Source organism: Megalops cyprinoides, chromosome 20, assembly GCF_013368585.1.
Source record: "Megalops cyprinoides isolate fMegCyp1 chromosome 20, fMegCyp1.pri, whole genome shotgun sequence".
Lineage (NCBI taxonomy): Eukaryota > Metazoa > Chordata > Actinopteri > Elopiformes > Megalopidae > Megalops > Megalops cyprinoides.
Window position 1 is genome coordinate 19,354,492 of NC_050602.1, and position 21,608 is coordinate 19,376,099.

A 21,608-nucleotide genomic window follows, 5' to 3' on the forward strand; every position below is an offset into this window, starting at 1 on the left:
CCCTCCTCTCCCCCTCTGGCAGGTTCCCCCAGGAGCTCAATGTGGGGAAGATCAGCGCTGAGGTCATGTGGAACCTGTTTGCTCAAGACATGAAGTACGCCATGGAGGGTGAGCACAAATTTCAGCCTGAGTCTCAGGCTCCCAGCGGACACACAACCCCTAACTATGTTGTGGGATGTTGTGGTAATCTTGTGCACTTTCCATATTACCTAAGGCCTAACAGTTCAGACGAAATGGAACTTTTAAGTTATGTGTAGAAGAATCATAGACACCGCAGACACACACAATAATTGATGGTTTGTCTCTTTCCTTTGCTTCTCAGAGCATGACAAGAATCGCCTGTGTAAGAGTGCAGACTACATGAATCTGCACTTCAAGGTGAAGTGGCTGTTCAACGAGTACTGCAAGGAGCTGCCTTCCTTCCAGAACCGAGTGCCTGAATACCCTGCGTGAGTGCAGCGGGCTCCCGACTGAGGGCGTACAGCTGTACTGCCACCACCCCACTGCCACTAACATTAGTACTACTGCCACTAACATTAATCGTACTGTTACTGCTACTGCCACTAACATTACTACCACTGTTACTACTCCGGCCACTGCCACTAATATTATGTCTGCACAGTTATTGCCACTAACAATACTACTACTGCTACTGCCGCCTGCATTGACACTGCCATGACTGATGTTACTACTACTACGATTACAGCTACCACTATAACTACCACCACCACTTATACTACCACCACAGGGCCATAATAAGCATGCACTTTGGCCTTGCTGATGTTAGTTAGTGGTATGTAGTTTTCTCCATCATACTTTTTTGTGTGTCTTCTGATGCAAGTTGAGAAGGTGTTGACTTCCAAGCTGCTACAAAATTCCAAGTTTAGTATGAAATAATCCAGAAAACAAAGCTGAGAAATAAAACTTCAATACAACTTTTAATATAATTGCTTTGGTAATTGTCTTTATAACCGCTGTATTATGTGATTAATATGGATAGCTGACAGTTACATTTTTGGCTACACAGGCACTTGGTGCTTTCAACACAGTGAAATTACATCTGAAGATTATTTGGTTATGATTTGATTATTTGGTTATATTGTTGAAATGGCATTCCAGCTCTCTTCCTGGTGCTTTTTACAGATGGTTTGAGCCATTTGTGATCCAGTGGCTGGATGAAAATGAGGAAGTGTCACGTGACTTCCTGCATGGTGCCCTGGAGAGGGACAAAAAGGATGGGGTAAATGAAAAAAAAAGACAATCTATCCCATTTTTCCTGCCCCATTGATTTTACATCATTTCTGATATGTATGGCTCACAGATTATTTCAGCATTGTGGACATGTTGTCAGCTAAATATTCTTTTGTTATATCCCTCTGAGAGTGTTTAATTTCTTGTGCTGTTTTCTATTGTCTGACTTTTAGGCTAGGCCAGTTAATTAATCAGAGTGGCCGACTCGCAGCGACAGCACCTATTTCAGTAGTCAGGAAGAGGAAGTCAGAGAGGCAGGTCTTATTCGATACTCAGAGGGAGAGGGAGTCAGAGGCAGTTCCCAGCTCATTAGTCAGAGAGAGAGATGCTGCGCTCCTCTGGGACAGGGTTGCCCAATTACTGCCCGACAGAAAATCTTCCACCTGCCACGACGTGCAAACACCTCACACAGCCCGTGTGCTTTTACTTTCTCTCCCTTTCTTTCTGTCCACTGATGTAACAGCCCTTCTCCATCCCCCCCTACAGTTTCAGCAGACGTCTGAACATGCCCTCTTCTCCTGCTCCGTGGTAGATGTCTTCTCCCAGCTCAACCAGAGCTTTGAGATAATCAGAAAACTGGAGTGTCCCGACCCTCAGATAGTGGGCAACTACATGAGAAGGTTTGCAAAGGTAGGGGGTCATTTATGGCCTGTCAAGGAAATTGATACCCCTGTTAACCGAATTTACACCCTAGTACAGGGGGCATGCATTTGGGATTGGCTGCTCAGGTTTACAACAGAAAGTTTAGTTCAGTTCCTTGAATATTAGTTTCCTGTGGGGAGCATTTCATTCAAAGTACAAGTTCCTCAAGACTTGTTTGTTGTCCAGGCAGCAGTTATTATAATTCTATTAGGATTATTTTTGGGTGACCCGTGAGTCTCTCTTCTGTCATTACCGTGCTCCTGCCCCTCCCTCTCTTTAGACCATTGGCAACGTGCTGCTCTCCTACGCTGACATCATCGCCAAGGACTTTGCCAGCTACTGCTCCAAGGAGAAAGTGGTGAGTGTCCTGTCTCCCAGGAACTGGACCTACGTCACGGCACATTATAGAGATGGCCAGACCTGCTCTTCAGGGAGCCCAAGTGAGCGAGTATCTGCTGTGACTCACTCTGTCATCCGGTCCTTGTTACAGTCTGTTGCTCAGCTAATTCTCTGAATGACTTCTTATTGAAAGATCAATGGAGTGGATCCTGGCTGGCCTCGGGAACCTGAGTCTGCCTGGTTCTGTTCTCAGGGAGTGTCCTGTCAAATGACTGCCTTATTAACTGTGTCAGTGTCAGTGTACATTACTGCAATGTCGTGTACACTGCGTGTGTGTGTGTGTGTGTGTGTGTGCGTGTGTGTGTGTGAGAGAGAGTGAGAGAGAGAGAGTATTGTGTGTGCATGTGTTTGTGAGAGAGAGAGAGAGAGAGAGAGAGAGAGAGAGAGAGAGAGAGAGTATTAATGTGTGTGTGTGTGAGAGAGAGAGTATTAATGTGTATGTGTGTGAGAGAGAGAGAGAGAGTATTGTGTGTATGTGTGTGAGAGAGAGAGAGAGTATTAATGTGTGTATGTGTGTGTGTGTGAGAGAGAGAGTGTTTATGTGTGTGTGTGAGAGAGAGAATTAATGTGTATGTGTGTTAGAGAGAGTATTGTGTGTGTGTGAGAGAGAGAGAGAGAGTATTGTGTGTATGTGAGAGAGAGAGAGAGAGAGTATTAATGTGTGTATGTGTGTGTGTGAGAAAGAGTATTAATGTGTATGTGTGTGAGAGAGAGAGAGTATTAATGTGTATGTGTGTGAGAGAGAGAGAGTATTAATGTGTATGTGTGTGAGAGAGAGAGAGAGAGTATTAACGTGTATGTGTGTAGGAGACTAAGGGTGTGATGTCTCTGCAGCCCTGCATCCTGATCAATAACATTCAGCAGTTACGCGTCCAGCTGGAGAAGATGTTTGAGGCCATGGGAGGCAAAGATGTGAGCGATTTTCCTCATTTCATTTTATGACCTCTCATTTGCATACTTTGTCACTCTGACACCCTCTTGCATGATGCCGTGTCTCAGCGTGATGTCATCAGCGCACACCAGCATCAGGGACTCTGTCTGTGTTTCAGCTTAATGTGGAAGCCAGTGACTTCCTGAAGGAGCTGCAGGTGAAGCTGAACAATGTGATGGACGATCTCAGCAGGGTCTTTGCTGTAAGGTGAGTGTGAGGAGGTCAGAGGTCATTCTCACCACCATGGGCATGTAAGAGAACAGGCACTTGGTGAAACTCTTAAAATAAAATTGTATTTATATTTTACTGACCTCTTGGAGTACTTTTCGACAACTACTCTTAGCATTGTGGTGCACTTATTCGGAAGTCGCTCTGGGTGAGAGCGTCTGCTAAATGAGATAATGTAATGTAATGTCACGAGCCGCACCTCTCTCTGCCCCTCCCAGCTTCCAGCCGCACATAGAGGAGAGCGTGAGGCAGATGGGGGACATCCTGAGCCAGGTGAAGGGGACGGGGACCGTGCCGGCCAGCGCCTGCAGCAGCGTGGCCCAGGACGCTGACAACGTCCTGCAGCCCATCATGGACTTCCTGGACAGCAAGTGAGACACAGCAGCCCTCCTACAGAGACACACTGGTCACACTGACATTGTATATATGTTTAGCAGTCATCCTCATCAAAGGCAACATACTCCGTGTAGCCTCTTTCTGTGCTTCTCCTAGCCGGACTCTGTAGGCTCTCTTTGTGCTTCCTCTAGCTTAGTAGTGTTTCCACGGCTATGTGAGACTTTTTTCTGCTAGGTTCAAAAGTTGCACTCCCTTCCGGTGAAAGATGTGTCCACACCACACTCTTCCGATGCCACCCAACTTTCTGACAGCTATGTGATTGCTCAGTTTGGTTTTATTCGTATTGCCTCACTTCACAGTTCCTACCCCACCTGGGTAAAAAAAAAATCAAACACTGACATCAATCAAACAAGTCACTTACTCTTCTTGACCATGGTATGGACACACACTCATATCGTAAAGTAATTGTTGCAGGTGAGCATTGGATTTGGAGATTTGTGAATGTATGTCTCTCTCTCTCTCTCTCTCTCTCTCTCTCTCTCTCTCTCTCTCTCTCTCTCTCTCTCTCTCTCTCTCTCTCTCTCTCTCTCTCTCTCTCTCTCTCTCTCTCTCTCTCTCTCTCTCTCTCTCTCTCTCTCTCTCTCTCTCTCTCTGCCTCTCCCAGCCTGACTCTGTTTGCTAAGATCTGTGAGAAGACGGTGCTGAAGAGAGTGTTGAAGGAGCTGTGGAAGCTGGTGATGAACACCATGGAGAAGACCATTGTGCTTCCACCCCTGACTGACCAGACGGTGAGCCCCCACACACAAACACACCCTGCGCGTGGTGCAGCATTTTTAAAAAGGGAAAAATAACATCCACAGTTGATGCCCAAGTCATTACTCACATGTTTTGGTTTACACTTTGTAAATACTTAACCCTTTTTTCCTTTTTGTGCTTGGTGGCTGTCAGGTGTCACAAGGGTAAAATGGGTAACTCTTTTATGCTTACCCTTCTCGTCTAACATGTGACGGTATTTACCAGCTATGTTACAGGAATCTGACAGAGCAAAGTAGGAGCAAAGTCAGTAGAATCGCGAGGACTACAAAATGCTATTAGCAATTGCAACTCAGAAGGGGATTATTGTCAGTCTACGTCTTCCTCGATAGGCCAGTTGGTCAGCCAATCAGATTTTGAGGGGCGTGGCTCTCCCGGGCAATGTTAACAGCTGTCCTTCTCTTTGCAGCGCAAGGTGAAGCTCGCTTGTCACAGTGATGTAAGAACTCCCAGTATTCAAACGCTCTAGCTCAATGTGTCCTGTCGTCGTCCGCATCCCCCCCTCCACCGTCCGTCCCCCCCGCTCCGTCTTTCACTTAAGCTGTTTTCCGTCTCCGTCCTATCTGTTCATCTCGACAGCTGGTCCAACAAACCTGTTGGCGCTCGCCTTCTTCAGATCACGTGAAAGTCCTGCTAGATTTAGGTGAAGCAACCGCAGTAGCTAACTCCCCCATCAGGTCCACTGAATTCACTGCACACTGATGGCCCAGCCACAGAAAACTGACAGCACAAACAGACTAGTCCGATATCGTCATACGCTATACATGTCCGGACTGCTGTTTAGGTTCAGTGGCTACAAAGCCATTTCTCATGGTACCAAACAGTATTATCTGTCGTCTCAGGACATTTAAGATTTGGCCCCATACGGACATTGTTTTTTTTTTTTTGGTTCACTTGCCGCTAGTGTTGCTTCTTTAAGATTTTGTAGCTGATTAAAAATGACAGCAGCGCTGCTGGCAGGGTGTGGTGGCGCCTCATTAACTGACTGTGACAGTGTCATTGATGTGTTGTCCCATAGCATGGGCGTGTGGACGATCTGCTGGTCGATTTACGCCTCTGTCTCTCTGTCGTTGCTTTCATACTGCAATCTGAACTCTCGTTTTCTGTCAGCAGAATCTGCGGCTTTCTGTGTGTGTGCGTGTGCGTGTGCGTGTGCGTGTGAGTCCAGGGCAGTGTGAGAGGCAGAGCAATCTACTCTGAACTTTGTATGTGTGAATTTGGAATAAATTAATCATTTAATAATTACAGTTAATTACAGTAACTCTGTATGAATACGTTTGTGTTATCTCTCCTCAGTATGCAGCATTGGTAATATTTCCTTCCTTTTTTTTCCTCTGTCCTTCTCTGCACCCCACCCCCCTTCCCCAGGGCACTCAGCTCATCTTCAATAAGGCTAAGGAGCTGGGACAGCTGTCCAAACTGAAGGTACAGATCCCTCCCGTCTCAGTCTCAGGGTTCCCTTCAGAATGACCCATACTGTGCATGAGAATTCCTGAGCACTGTCTGTCTGAGGGCGGCAGCATAGTGGTAAAGAGCGGGACTTGTAAGCAATAGGTTGATTCTCCACTGCTGACACTGCTGCTGACACTGCTGCTGTACCCTTGGGCAGGGTACTTAACCCAGAATTGCCACAGTAAATATCCAGCTGTATAAATGGATAACTTCGTAAAAATTGTAAGTCACTCTGGATAAGAGCAGCTGCTAAATGCAAATAATGTAATGTGGGCTGTGATGATGTTGTACTGTTCACCAGAGTATCCACATAACAAGACTAAGCAAAGGCTGAGGGAATAAGAGAGGATCCACTGCATAATATGCAATAAAATGGAGTATCCAGTAATGCAGTATGCATTTATATGGGGTTGACTGTAATACAGGCCATTATTCAGAGTTTGTGTCCAAGAACATGCACTGATTTAAACAACTAGAATATGAGCATGTCCTTTGTTGGATGGACTGTGACAGGCTTAGAGATCCACAGGTGTTTGTCTTACCTGCTCTTTTCCCGTCTCTCGTGCCCAGGAGCACATGGTTCGAGAGGAGGCCAAGGCACTGACTCCCAAGCAGTGCGCAGTGGTGGAGCTGGCGCTGGACACCATCAAGGTACGCACTGATCCCGCCTCCTGCTGCCAACCCAGCAGCGGACACCTGCTACAAGCACATCTGTAGCTGGGGGAACTACAGATATGCAGGGATATACACATGGGATTTATTATGTCATTGGGGCAGCAGTGTGGCACAGTGGTAAGGGAACAGGGCTCATAAACGAAAGGTTGCTGGTTCAATTCCATACTGGGGGACTGCTGTTGTGCCCTTGGGCAAGATACTTAATCCACAGTTGCCCAAGTAAATATCCAGCTGTATAAATGGATAGCATGTAAAAAAAAAAAAAAACTATAACCTCTGTAAGCCACTCTGGATAAGAGGGTCTGCTAAATGACAAATGACAATGACAATAATCGTTTGATTCCCTGCTGAGGCACTGCTGTTGTACCCTTGGGCAAGGTACTTATGGTTACACATGGGATCATTAAGGTTATTGAGATGGCAGCACATACCCTACAGGGAAACATCTGAAATTGCTGAAGTTAGTCAAAATTTGAAGATGCAACAGGAAAAAATGCTATAAAAAGGGAGCTGAAAACTACACTATCTTGCAAATGAATGGATATTTGATTTGATTCTTTGAAAAATCAGTAAGAAAACAAACCCAGGAACGTATAGGCTAAGATACCAGACTTCATAAATCTTTTCGTACATGCTTGGTATATCCAATGAAATCTTTTCCCTGTGTTCAATTTTCACATGAACAGAAACTCCAACTCTTTGTAGCTTTTAAGAGGTTGATGTGGTGAGATGAGCCTAATATACAATTGGTGATTCCAAAACAGGGTTGCAAGGGAAAAAACTATAAAAATATTTTTAAAAAACACAGGTTGAACATGCCCTCAATCTCAGTGACCACAATGATAACTCATACTGCTCATTAATTCATAACTGATTGAATTTATACATCCCAATTCAAGGATCTCAAAGTAATTTACAGTGAAGATAGGGGGTGGTGTGTGACTCATCTCCTCCACCCTCACTGTCTAGCACCCCCCTGGGTGATACATACCGGCCATTTTGTGCCAGAAATCTTATAACACATCAGCCAATGTGGAGAGGGAAATTATACAACCAATAATTGTGTCATTATTGTACTGTTCTGTATCCCAGAAACTCATTAGATCGCCACACCGAGGGAGCAAAGTGTACAGTTTTGCCAGGACAACAGGGTTTCTCCTTGTTCCTTTATTCCCATGATGCACCTCTCTATCGCCCTGTAGCAATATTTCCACGCGGGTGGAGTGGGACTGAAGAAGACCTTCCTCGAGAAGAGCCCCGATCTTCAGTCTCTGCGCTACGCCCTCTCCCTCTACACGCAGGCCACCGACAAGCTCATCAAGAAATTCATCCAATCGCAGAACGCCCAGGGTATGTCCTGCGAGCCCCCCCCCCGCCCACCCCCCTTTCATGAGTATATTGATTTTCTCTCATTTGCTCTTTCCCGCTCGCTCTTTTAATTTCTCCCTCCCTCCTCTCTCTCTCACCCATCTGTCACTCTCTTTTCAATATCTTTATATCGCTCTCGTTCCCACTCTCTCTCTCTCTGTCTCTCACTCCCCTTAATCGCTTTTTAATGGCTATCTCTACATCTCTTGTTCTCTTCCAGTCTCACTTTCTATCCCTCTGTCTGTCAGCTCTCCTCCTTTACCTCCATTTTCTCTGCATCTTCTATTCTTGCTTTCTCTCTTTTTTTCTCTTAATCCCTCTTTCTCTCTCTCTTCGTTATGACTGTGATCACTCCATTCAATCGGTTGTATTGCGCATTAGACCGTTTAAACAGTTAATGCGGTGCTCCATGGACCACACATGGGAAAAGAGATGTTCCTGTCAATCATTAAATAGGGCTAATGGGTTTTGGAAGAAGCATCCAGCTGTGTATATGGCTTGAAAAGGATGAACTTGACCACAGCACCCACATCATTGAAAAAGGGGGGGGGGGGGGGGGGGTGACATTTAGGCCTGGATCCAGTCAGCTTAACTTTGACTCAGATCTAAACAAAAATATTTTGTCATCAGTTTTGCCAGTGGCTGAAATCAGGACAGGAGTTGATTGAATCCCGGGCTTTGTTTGTTCACTGTTTAATTTGGCAATACATTTAGTTGATTTTATCACATCATAAAATGGTGCGATTACTGCCAGATCAGTTATTCTCTCTCTCTGCCTCTCATCAATCACTCCGATATCCTTTACAGCTAATATTTTTTCACTTGTTATATCACCCTCTCTATCTCCTGCTCTCCCTTTATTTTTCTCTGTCTGTCTCTCAGTATCCTCCTTCATCATGCAGTTTCTTTCTGTCTTCCTTCTCTTTATGATTCTTTCCTTCTTGCTTTTTGTCCCCCAATCCCTCTCTCTCTTTCAAGTTTTCAGGTTTGCTCTCTGTATCTTATTTTGTCTCTCCCCATTGCCATCTGTCTGTCTGTCTCTGCGTCTCTCTCTCTCTCTCTCTCTCTCTCTCTCTCTGGTTCTTAATGTTTTTTGGCGTTGGTGCCGTTCATCAGCGGGAAATCATGTGTGTACTTTTGCACTGCTAAACGACGGTCACCTCACGCTGTCTCTATCTGCCTGTCTGTTTGCGATGACAGTCTGAAGGCCTTGACGCGCCGAGCAGACTCAGTCTGACGTGGTAGTCATGTAGGCAGTTATCAAAGTTAGTTCAGTCAGGTTGACATGGCCAGTGCCATTTGCCAAAATACAGCTTATGGAAGCAGGATTGATAGCGTCTGGTTTGTGTAAGTGTGACATTACACGGCCCACAGTCAGCCAATGAGAAAGCAGGATAAGAGCACATCCAGTTAGTGGAACGCAGCAAGCTGTATGCAGCGGATAATGCAGGGTAACACTGGAGACCTGTACATGCAAATAATGACAATTACAGTAATATCCGCAGACCAAATGTGGTCTAAGAAATAACTTTAATATGTGTATTATATAACACATATGCATGGCCAGACTAACAGAGACACAGCAAAAATTGCCTACATCCTGCCATCCTGCCTACTTTTCACAATATGTACCAGGCACTTGGTAATCCTCCTGTGCAGTATGTCGTTTGGATGCAGTAGGTGAACTGACTGCTTCTGTCTGTCACTGCATATCTCTGTGTTCCCTCATTTGTCCTTTTTTCTGTTCTGTGTTTTTTCTTTCTCTCTCTCTCTCTCTCTCTGCCTCTCCTCTTGTTCCCCTCTGTCCACTAGTTCACGGAGGGAAAGGGGTGAGGTACACCCATAGTGAGGATGTGTACCCAGAGAAGGGTATGTGTGCAGATGCCCTGTATCCCCAAAAACAGGAAGTCCCGCAACACACCAGCATGTGCACATGTACAACACACACCGCCACACACCTCGCGTGGAGAGAGGGTGTGTGCGCATGTGTTTGCCTGCGCATGTAGGCTTGCGTGAAGGTGTGTGCATGTGTGTGTGTGTGTGTGTGTGTGTGTGTATGTGTGTGTGGGTAGGTGGGAACTTTTATATGAGTGTGCCTCTTGGAAGGTCTTGAAGACTCGGATATAACGGAATGTTGAGGTTGATAATATTAACTGGCTCCATTTGTCTGAAGGGGCTGCAGACCCCTCCCCTCCGTACACCCTGCCCCCCCTCCCCACCCCCCAATCTTGTCCTGTTCGCCTCCACCCAGCCGCTCCCACCACGGCTGAAGTGACAGGGCACTTACAGTAAGATGAACTCACCGAAGTGCCCTTAAAGTAATCAGGCATTCTCAAATCAGTACACTAATCACAAGGAACGGCCAGCGAGGTTTGCATCTGTTGTACCTTTGAGTCCTGCGCTGATGCACTCCTGTCAGAGAGCTCTCCGGGACTGCAGAGTTCCAGTCGGCTGTGCCCCCCGGCTGCGTTACTCATCCACTCTCTTAATGAACGCCTGAACGAGAGGACGATTTATTAAACGCCGCGCGATGCCGCGGCCAGAGCTGGCCGGAAGCTCTCCCCCTGCATTACGGCCCTCGTTCCGCGTATTTGCCAAGTGTAAACAGCCTGTTTTATTAGAATTACCATCAATTACGGGATTACGGCCTTTTAGTCAGGCACTCTGATGGGACGCCCGTCTCGCACTGGCACCAGGTCCTGGATGTCCCGGAACAAGCCCTTTTCAATTCATTAGCGCAGGGCACGGAGCTCGGACAGGGGCCCATTTGTTGGGGCTGATGTTTATTAATAGGGGGGGTTGTATAACCGACACACGGAGGCTTCGCCTCGTGCCCCGCACTCACTTTATATCACCGTTTACAGCTCTGCTTTGCATTATGGGATTGGATCTGTGCTCGATCGTTTCTTTTGAGAGACTTTAATCAGGAGATGGAGCGATAGGAAGAGTGGCTGCCCCCGTCACCCTGCCCCGCCCTGTTCTGTCCCACCCCACCCCTGCTGTTCTCTATTTATCATCATCCCCAGACAGACCCCTCCCTCCAGAGACACGCTGTGCCCCCCGAGACAATTTATCATTTTGTTCTACCTCTGCGTTGCGGTCATTGCTGCGGTCTCTGAAGCGCTGTGTTACTGTTTGATCGTCGGAGGATAATGATGATGATAAATGATTTGGTTAAAAAAAAAAGAGAACATTAAGCAACACTGCCGCATACCATCGTCAGTGAAGGAAACAGTCGTTAGTGGAAATGGTCACAGCAACTGAAACCATACCATGATCTGTACTGATGCTCTACAGTTGAGGGGTGCACCAGCATCCCAGAATCTCAAACACTCCAACCCCAAAAAAATCAACCCATTCCCCCTGACCCCACCCGCCCCCGTGACAAACTGAGCTGATGCCTGAGTGGAGCCCCCTGCTGGGCACCCCTGCATGCTCCTGAACTAGAAGCATCCAGTGGCAACAAGGACATAACCCCATACAAGTTACCAATCATGACAAAAATAATGACAAAATGAATAGCTAATAATAATAAAATGAATGTGAATTTATTTGGCAGATGCTCTTATTCAGCAGGACTTTCAAGACCATACAATAAATATATAAGACATGAAGAGGAGGAACATAAAGATCAGTACAGAATAGGCAATGGCATAATATAAAGGTATCAATCTGAAGTACCATGCAAAAAGGATATGCATAAGCAGTGTTTTAAACTACATATAGTGCCTAATGACCTAAAGAGCAACCTACCTACCTGACATGCACTTAGAGCCTAGCATGATCCATAAGAGCACTGTTATACCATATCTTAGTGTTCACATGGCGCCAGACGATGATCTATAAGATCGGAATTGATCAGGCCACAGCAGAAAGTGTCTAGCAATGCAATACACACAAGGAGCTTAAAGGAAAAAATCAAAACCAAGGGGAAGTGTTTGATAAGCAAGACAGGGAATTTATAAATTATCCCCGTAAAACCCATCAATCAGGTAAAGTTCCAGTAAGGCACGTGTGTTACGTGGTCATTGTAAACTATGTGATGTGGGGTGATGTGTCTGAGAAAGGTGCAGGGTACCCAATGCACTAAGGTACTCTAGTTCCCATGATGCCTGCTTGGCTTTGGTCATGTGAATTGCTTGGCTGAGGTTCTAGTACAGGTTCTGTACAGCCTCGACCAGACCATACAGCCCAGCTCGGAGACTCAGGGCTGCTTGCTGATTCGGGGAATGGGGACCCAAGGCATAGGTTTGACCGCATGCATCCCAGCATGAGGATTTCGGCTCTCCGAGATGAACCAGAGAGTGAAATCTTGCTGAAAGCGGCCACCACCGGCCACGTCCTTCCCTCTGCTCCCAGCTAGTCGTACCCTGCGGCTGTGGATGTTCTGCTGGTAGTTTTCATTCTAAGAACATCTCTGCTTGTCTTGAGCTGCAGTGTAGAGCAGCAGTGGCTAATATAGTGCCCACACTGCTGCAGATAAAAGGAATTTTATTATGGATTTCGCATGCTAATGCTAGCCCAGGAGGAAATTTTCACCACATCTCACTTTTGGCTATAACCTTGGAATGATCCTTTGCACGAGCCAATCACACCACAGAATGCCTTGTCTCAAGCCCTCTCAGCTTGTTTGCACTTATATCTTAAATGCCATCTGAGAGCACCTCTGTGCTGGAGCATTGAATCTTCCTGTCCAGTCAGAGTGGAGAGTAATAGAAACAAGGCATCCTGATTGGGTGGGCCCAAACCAGCATCAAGACTCCAGACAGCTACGCCGAGCAGATGCACATGACCTTTGCCCTTTGATTCCCAGGTTCTGGAGTGGACGACGCGGTCGGGGAGGTGTCCATCCATGTGGAGATCTTCACACACCCCAACACTGGAGAGCACAAGGTCACTGTGAAAGGTGAGCAACATCATCACCACGACTACCACCCCCCTCCCCTACCCACCGGATCATCACTCCATGGTGCCGTGTCAGACTCTGACCCCACCCCCCCTTTCTTCCTCAGTGGTTGCAGCCAACGACCTGCAGTGGCAGACCTCTGGGATTTTCCGGCCCTTCGTGGAGGTCTACATCATCGGCCCTCACCTCAGCGACAGGAAGAGGAAGTTTGCCACCAAGTCCAAGAACAACAGCTGGGCCCCAAAGTTCAACGAGACCTTCGCATAGTGAGTGTGTGCCACCTCCCTGGCCCCTAGGCCTGCATTACTGCATGTTATGCACAAGCTGTTCATTCCAGGGAGTCTAATTAAAGCCCTGTTTTTCCTTTGTGTTCAGAAAGCTGGCACTGGATTGTCTCTTTCTCTGGGGGAAAACAAGGATTGTCGTTTAAATCATAATCTCATTCGCAGAGTTTTAAAATCTCCCTGGCAGTGTCAAATTTGTGCGAAGTGTCGAATTTGTAAAAGCATTACTCCAGGTGAAAAAAGTGAATTATTCAGCAACTGCGAGTCTGTAATTAAATTCCAAAGAAATATGTTCATGGTCAACTGTACTAACAAGCTGTCTGTCACAGTATGGATCAGATCTGTGTATTGCTTTGTCAGTAAAGCTGTCAGTGTGATTGGGTGCCTAATTTTTACCCAAAGCCAGCGCTGCAATAAGCAGCAGTTTCAGTCTGCTATGTCTGCCGTGCTGTTGCAGCACCTTAAATCAACACCAGCTCCTCATTTATCATAAAAGTAGCTATCAAAACAGTGACGCTTATCAAAACAGAGAACAACTCTAAGAGATCTCCTTCAAGTATTTATTCCCTACAAGGAGATAGGAGAAAAACAACTTTATGCGTGCCTTATTTTTCATACTTTACTTTAGAATCAAGCTGTATTTACCGTGGCAGTGTGGCGGCATAGCATTACAATTGGGAAACTTACCCAGTAAGTTGTTGGATTGAGGCCTAGTTGAACCACTCCTGATGCTCTCTTGAGTATGTTACAGGTCTTCACCTGAAATTACACCAGCTCTTATACCAGCTCAGTGACTTACTGTACATAGATTACAATTTTTACATGCTATCCATTTGTACAGCTGGATATTTACTGAGGCAATTCTGGGTTAAGTACCTTCCCCAAGGGCACAGCAGCAGTGCTCCAGTGAGGAATCAAACCAGCAACCGTTCGGTTACAAACCCAGCTCCTCCACTATGCCACACTCCCACCCCAGTTAATTGAGAGCATATATTCAGATAGCATCTGTAATACATAACATCCATAACAGCTGTGTGATAAGCTACATGTAAAATATGTGTGCCTGATGCCGTGGTGTTACCCACCTCTCCTCCTCCTGCCTCCTCTGTCCTCCCCTTCAGCACTCTGAGCAACGAGGCCGGGCCGGAGTGCTACGAGCTTCAGGTGTGCGTGAAGGACTACTGCTTCGCGCGGGAGGACCGCACGGTGGGCATGGCGGTGATGCAGCTGAAGGAGATGGCGTCCCGGGGCAGCGTGGCCTGCTGGCTGCCTCTGGGGAAGAGGATCCACATGGACGAGACGGGCCTGACCGTGCTGCGCATCCTGTCCCAGCGCAACAACGACGAGGTGGCCAAGGAGTTCGTCAAGCTCAAGTCCGACCAGCGCTCCCCGGAGGAAGGCAGGGGGAGCTAAGAGGGCGAGGGGAGCACGGCGCCCCCTGCTGGCTGAGCGTGTCCACTGCATCTCCGAGCACGGACGCTCGCACTCACACAAACGCACGCATGCACACACACACATACCTACGCATACATACACACACACATACACAAACATTGAAGCATAATACCGCAATACATACACAATACGACCTCATTGTGGAGAATAAGTTGCCATACCTACAGTTGCCTCTCTTATTCTCCCTGCCTGAAACACACACTGCTCTGTTGTGCAGTAATGTCTCCTCAGAAACAGCAATAGGATATAGCTTCTGCCCCCCTTGTTAAACGTATAAGCACTGATTGTTTTGCTCGGGGTTCGCAAGGATGTGAGTATTCATTGTGTCCACCCCATCCTTAACAGTAACAACGGAAGACGTGCTTTTCCCACGAATGAATGTATTCAGAGATACCCTCTGCACACACGTCTACAACCAGCCAACACACACTGACAGACAGACAAACATGGCATGCACGGCAGTTCCTCCACACACGCACTCTCTCACACACACACACACACTCTCACTCTCACTCACACACACACACACACACATGTACACCCATGTCATTACTGTAGTTACATCTACCATGTTTTCTGTTTACAAAGGAGACCTTTTTTATAAAAAAAGCAACTATAAAAAAAATCTATGATGGAAAGAAAGACAACATGGCTGAATGGCACTCATTCAGCAAGGTCTAAAAAGCCCCTCCTCCTCCTCTTTTCACTACTCTCTGCTGCCTGCCCCGTCGCCTGGTTACCTGCCTGCTTCTCCCACTGACTGATGCACGCTATAGAATCCTCTGTGCATGTAGCTTTACTGAAAACCTCTGCGCTTTTCCCACACCTGCCGGTGCTTCCCTGTCCAAGCGCTGCCCCCATCTTCTCCTGGGGCAGGACTTTTGGTGGTCTCACTGGAGGCTTACATTAATCAAGGATTAGGTCTAGGTCTGGGGCTGAACTGAGGAGGACCAAGGTCACAGAGGCTTTTAAGTGGCACCACAGAGAGGTGGTCTGGTTCAGTTTGGCACAGACCTCACCCTGAACTCTAAAGCCGGGGAAGAAAAGGCCCCCTGCCCATTCACTTAATGTAGAAGACATGTCAAAACTAAGGAGAAAGAGGGGGCAGATGCATACTATTGCACCCCTACAGGCCTCCTGTCCATCTGGTCCCCCTAGACACTGTACATAGAGCATGATGAAGCCAAGCCTCAAAGCACTGTGATGAATCAGATTTGCCCTTGCTTACTGTTACACAGAGCCTAGTACAGGCCTGTTGCCGGTGGTCGTGTGTGTACACGTGTGTATGCTGCACACACCCACTCTACGTACAGCTGGGAATCTCCTTCTAAGATGGTGAACACAAAGTGCAAGAATGCTTAGTCATTTAGTTAGGTAGTTATTTTGTGAAATGCCAAAGTGTCTTTTACTCAGAGGGGAATGGAACCTAGTTTGAGGACATATGATTGTTTTTAAAAGAACACATTCCACTACAAGCACTACAGACCCTCACATTGTGCTTTGCAGAGCCATTGCAGTTGAAATGGGGAGGGTCAAAACTATTGCCTTTGAAAGCGACACATTCGTTAGATACTGTCAGTGTTTTGTAGAGACAGTCTCTTGACATAGATTAAAATAAAAAGAAGCAGCAGCAGGAATAGGATGTTAACTAAGAGAGCATTTCCATTTCCCCTCTTGTATCCTGGGAAAGCACAAAGAACAGTCCCCCTGCTGGCCGTGAGGGAGAACTACAACTGGGGACATGCTGGCTATTGTTTGAGACCAAGCTCACCACCCACAGAACCCCACAGTCAGAGCACAGGGACTTGAAAGTAGGGCCCTAGTGTGGTTCTTGCTCTGCTCTCAAATACAGAGAACATCCATTTCCATTGTTACACAGGGGACTGACAGACAGATCAAGGACTGACTGCTCTGTCGTTCGTGGATTCATGTGCTGAGGTCCCCAGTTGTGCTCAATACCTAGTCTGCAACCAAATCGGAGTCATAACAAAGGCATTTCATTCCAGCGTTACTCGTACAAAAAAAAAAAAAACACACACACATTACAGTGTTGTGGGGATCACCCCAGGGTGATTTTCAGTCACTCATTAAGTGTTGCATAACTGGGAGCACAGCAAACTTGCGCGGTGAGCATAGGTGCTCCTGGTGCAACAACAGAGCCAGCGAACATCATGCCAAACTAAACTTCTGCGTTGTCTTATAATGACGGTCAAATCATTTAGACTGGAGTGGCTGACGTCGTGTCCATCAAGCCAGTGAGCACAGCCCGAGAGCTGAGCGCAGAAACTGTTAAAGGACACCCAGACTGCTGTTTGTGAAGTGGTCAGTATGTATTACATTCACCAAATCATCTGTTAACAATTAGAGCATGGAACTAACATGATGATGTATGATACATGAAAATCAATGTCAGTATTTGAAAATGAAGTCCCGGGTTCACTGGTTAGATGTGCAAGTCACACACCAAGCAATCTTACAAATCCTTAGTGCATCCAAGCAAAGACTTTCCCTGCCATTCTCATAGAACCATCCTTGCTAGGTGCCTTTTTTTTTAGAATGCTGGCTCTATGTTAATACTTCTCCTTGCTGAAATGATAGAAGTCTCTTCCATTTCACAGGCCTTGCTCCATTGCATCTCTCTGGCCTTTTGTCTAAGAATGATTGTACTAACTGAACCAAATTAGCCCTACTGGACCAGGTTAACTCTTTTTGGGAGTCACACTGACAATTGTCCATGCTTTTGCTTGTTGGCTGGAGAGCAAGTGTCACCCTGATTACAGGAGATTCAATAATCGGATGCCATCAGTCTCAGTATCGATTCCTCTGTTGACTATCATTGCTTTTCCTTTCAAGCCATATCTGTTATAACTGACATTATTTCTGTGTAGTGTTTCCTCTGAGGGCCTCTGTAATAAGTCTGCCTAAGAGTGCTGTGCTAAATCAAATCAGATTAATCAAGCAGTCCCTCCCCCTCCGTCCATCCACGATGAAATCTGTGAATGTCTCATTTCTCTGTCACTCTCTTTCTCCACAAGCGAACTCTATGCATGTAGTTTAGAAGAAAAAAAAAAAAACCTGAGCTAATTAGAGCAGTCTGTACCCGAACAGTCTGTAACGGTCTTGAAATGTTTACAGTGTGTTTTTATATCAGCACAAAATGTTCGTACAGTCACGTGCCTGCAGTTCGGAGACGGCCGACTCCCTGAGCGGCACGAGTTAAAGACAAGAGAAAGAGCATGAAGGAGGCGAGGAGCAGGAGAGCAGGAGAGCAGGAGAAACATCCTGTTTGTTTTACTGTTGGTGATGACATTGAACAATTCCCAAGTGTTGCTACGGACGTTGTGTGTACAAGAGATCTACCAAATAAGAGGTGACAGCTGAATGTCACTGGCCAGCCGTGGAGAGGCTGGCGGAGCGCTTTGGGGAGAGACGTGCATCCGCCTGCCCCGAAACAGCGTCGCCGTGGGAACATCACACAAATCAGCCGCCTTCACTGCACAGGATTATGGACTGTGGGGGGGAACGATGTGGGCAATGTGGGTGTAACAGGTGTGGCAGAAAGTGTGAAAGTGTGAAACGCCACTGAAAGCGAGATTATTTCAGCATCCCTCGTCCCTCAACTCCTGTCCTGCCTAGCCTATAATCGCTGACACATGTTCACAAACACACAGAAGCACAAAACGGCAAAAAAAAAGAAAAAAGAAGAAAAACTAGGAGGATCACACAGGCATGCATGCTTACCGACGCACCCCCTTGCAGAGACACAGCGACACCCACTCTGTAAATATAAAGAAGTGCATGATGGGAAACATCTGTCTTGTGCCAGCACGTGTCTTTTTGATGTTATTTGCCAGCTGTTGACTATTGTTTTTTTAAGTTTAGTTTTTTTATTTCAATATTTGTGTAATTATAACTTTTATTTTTCAAAGGCTTGTGAATATATAAATAACACGGATATGTATGTGTGTACGAAACACTAGCATGAGAGAGGATTTTTTATACTGATAATGTTTATAATTTTTTTTTTAATCATTATGATTGATCTTCTTGGGGATGGAGATGGGAGAATGCAGTATCACTGTGGTTCTGCTTCCAATTAAAGAAAATATATAAAGATTATCTTGGCAGTTTCTTGTGCATTTTTAAATGATCAAACCAGAAGCTGCTCAAAGACTGATGAGACCAACATCCCCCCACACAATGTCCTACCTATTTTTCAATAGACTAGAGCACTCCTGGAAGATGAAGTCCAGACCTGCTATAAAAATACTCCCCCATTTCTAATTAAAGCCTTCACATCCCATAGGTAATGTTTGTTGTAAAATATTGCTCAAAGTCTTCCTCATTGGTTTCACCCTAAATCCTCATCTAGGCAAGACTTGCTGTTTGAGAGCCTGTGCTTTTCCAGTGTTGTGCAACTATGCAAATTGCCTATTTTGGCCTGTAGTCTACTGCCCCCCTGTGCCAAATAGCTGAAATGCATGTGAAACACATGCGTTTTAAAATACAGATTAAACTTCCCATCTGATCACATTAGTTGGAAACAAAAAGAAGGAGAAAACCACAGGGTAGAAAATTCACGTCGCCATACACAGTAAGGCCCTAAAGTATACTAGGGTATTACGTTAATCCCAAAAAATGATTTGCTCATCCAGAGGGCATCCAAATGTGGTACCTTATGGTACAGTCATCATTTAACATTCAGAGCCTTTCTGCTCTTGTCATGAACACCAAGAATTCAAGACTCAAGAAGACAGAAAACAGCAGCGAGTTAAGATATAAAACAAGCATGTCATACTTCACTTGTGTTGTAATAAAGCTGTAAAGATGACAATTTAATAGACAATATAACATAAGCTCCTAACTACACTCTATTCTCGGTAAAATGGATAATTGATGATTTTTAAGCACTTAAAAACATTGAGCGAATTATATATGATGCTGATAAAGCCTTAATTACACCTTTCATTACCGTTAATAAAATGTTAAATAGGTAGTTGTTATTTAATTGGTTATTTACAACAGAAATTATATGGCATTTACTATAACAGAGGCCAAATTTGCGCTTTTAGCCTTGACAAATGGCATTGATTATGTGTTGTTAAGCTCATGCATGCAACTGTTCATCAGCGCAGATGGTACTAACCACTAGGGAAAGAGTTAACTCCAGTGAGACAACCAGCTTACATCATTATTAGCGTTGCTATAACTTCCATTATAAAGCCAGAACCGAGCCCAAATTGACAGAAGAGTGTGTTATGTGGCATCGGTGACTGATTTTTAACCAATCATAGTGGTTTTTATATGGAGATTTGTACAACTGGTTCTGACAAGTTAGTGAACAATTGCACCCATTAACATTCATGAAGCTCAGCCTTAACACCAGTAATAAAACCAGCTGTCAACTCTCTCAGCCCACATCACTGGCCATCTTCTGACCTACTTGTAGAACTTGGCTGTTTATTTTACGTGTAGTATTGCCATGTGTTTTAGATTATGCGATCTAGTGACCGATGTTTGGTAGTATACCTGGCTTCTCTTGTCTAGTCAGGTTGTTAATTTAGTTAATTAAGTTAATTTGGGGTAGCGCTTGAATAGTGCTTTGCGCTTGCTCACTGTTCTGGTAGTGTTGTTAGCCTGGTATGACACTGTTGCTTATTCAATGTGAATGGATGCACTTGTGTTCTATGTTGCTGAAAGTCGCTCTGGATAAGACCACCTGCTCAATGAATGTAATGTAGTGTAATGTGATGTGCGATCCTGGCTTTCACCACTGTGATACGGCACAGCTTCACAAAGTGACAAAGCCCACACCTTTCCTGAGAATTCAACTGCAAGAAAATCAGGTGCAAGAGTACAACTGGTGCAATTACATTCTGCCTCCAGGCACTAACCCAAGATCAGTGTCAACATTCCATAGTACATACATTGGTAGTTACCGGAGGCAGGTCACATCACATTTTTTGTTGACATCTAAAGGCTAGCACACACTGCACAGTAAACTTTCCATCATTTTTGATGTTATTTCACAATACCAAACAGTTCAGGAGACATTGAGACATTGAGGTGTGTGTTCTGCCACATGCAGCAGGAATGCCAAAGCTCAGAAACGTGAGTGTCCACCATCCACCGCTGGAGGTATTGCTGCAGACATTCAGTAGTCTGAACCACTGGAAAGGTTTCAGTGAGCGGGATGATTTTCCTGCTGTATGACTCACCACCTGACCCGACACGTGTCCTGGATGGATGAAGTGGTGCAGTAGCATCAATAGACTACCCTACTGACCCCCTGCATTGACTCAGTGAGCATAGCGTCCAACCTCACCACCTGGCCCTGTGGGGAAACACATTCACCCCCTTCCACAGCAGACATGTTCACCTGCAGCAGGGTTACTTACCTCTGGACCAGGAGCATCCTGGAGGCACTGCGGCCATCAAGAAACAGCGCTGAGTGACCTTGCAGACGCTGCAGCCCTCCGAACCCAGGACTAAACAGCCAGGGGGATGTCCTACAGCATGTGTTCCTGCTTGGTTTATGGGTGGGCTGGAAGGCAACTTGAATTAACAGTTGAACATATTAACGCAAGGAGAGACATGCACCTCCATGTATAAGCAATGGTGGTGAATACATGGATGGGAAGACAGTTCATTAAATAAATCATTTTGAATTATACTGTAGACTATTAATTTTACTTGTCATTCAGGGGGAAAGCTAAAGTGGTGTATGTCTGAAAAGTAAAACATTTTGAGTGCAAACATCTTGTATGACAGAAGGGTTATGCAAGTAGCCCTGGATCGAGCAACCGTGACACACATAAGTATAAATGAAATAAGATCATGACATTACCATGATCAGTTATTTTATTAC

The 21,608-nt window shown here is 45.7% G+C and overlaps 1 protein-coding gene across 4 annotated transcripts in view; it reads left to right on the forward strand.

The window, feature by feature from the left end:
* The window catches only part of LOC118795314 (protein unc-13 homolog A-like), a 50,177-nt gene extending 31,588 nt beyond the window's left edge, over window positions 1-18,589 (forward strand). For 2 of the 4 annotated variants that reach the window (XM_036553721.1, XM_036553720.1), the window contains exons 27-42: window positions 23-108; window positions 323-449; window positions 1,144-1,240; window positions 1,738-1,881; window positions 2,174-2,251; window positions 3,127-3,204; window positions 3,342-3,430; window positions 3,670-3,822; window positions 4,452-4,575; window positions 5,010-5,039; window positions 5,969-6,025; window positions 6,623-6,703; window positions 7,930-8,077; window positions 12,909-13,001; window positions 13,108-13,267; window positions 14,407-18,589. In XM_036553721.1, the coding sequence (XP_036409614.1) occupies window positions 23-108; window positions 323-449; window positions 1,144-1,240; window positions 1,738-1,881; window positions 2,174-2,251; window positions 3,127-3,204; window positions 3,342-3,430; window positions 3,670-3,822; window positions 4,452-4,575; window positions 5,010-5,039; window positions 5,969-6,025; window positions 6,623-6,703; window positions 7,930-8,077; window positions 12,909-13,001; window positions 13,108-13,267; window positions 14,407-14,698 (1,837 nt within the window). In that variant the 3' untranslated portion in view covers window positions 14,699-18,589. The remainder of the gene's footprint in view (window positions 1-22; window positions 109-322; window positions 450-1,143; window positions 1,241-1,737; window positions 1,882-2,173; window positions 2,252-3,126; window positions 3,205-3,341; window positions 3,431-3,669; window positions 3,823-4,451; window positions 4,576-5,009; window positions 5,040-5,968; window positions 6,026-6,622; window positions 6,704-7,929; window positions 8,078-12,908; window positions 13,002-13,107; window positions 13,268-14,406) is intronic. The other 2 variants (XM_036553724.1, XM_036553723.1) reach the window with 1 other exon arrangement.
* The last annotated feature ends 3,019 nt before the right edge of the window (window positions 18,590-21,608 follow it).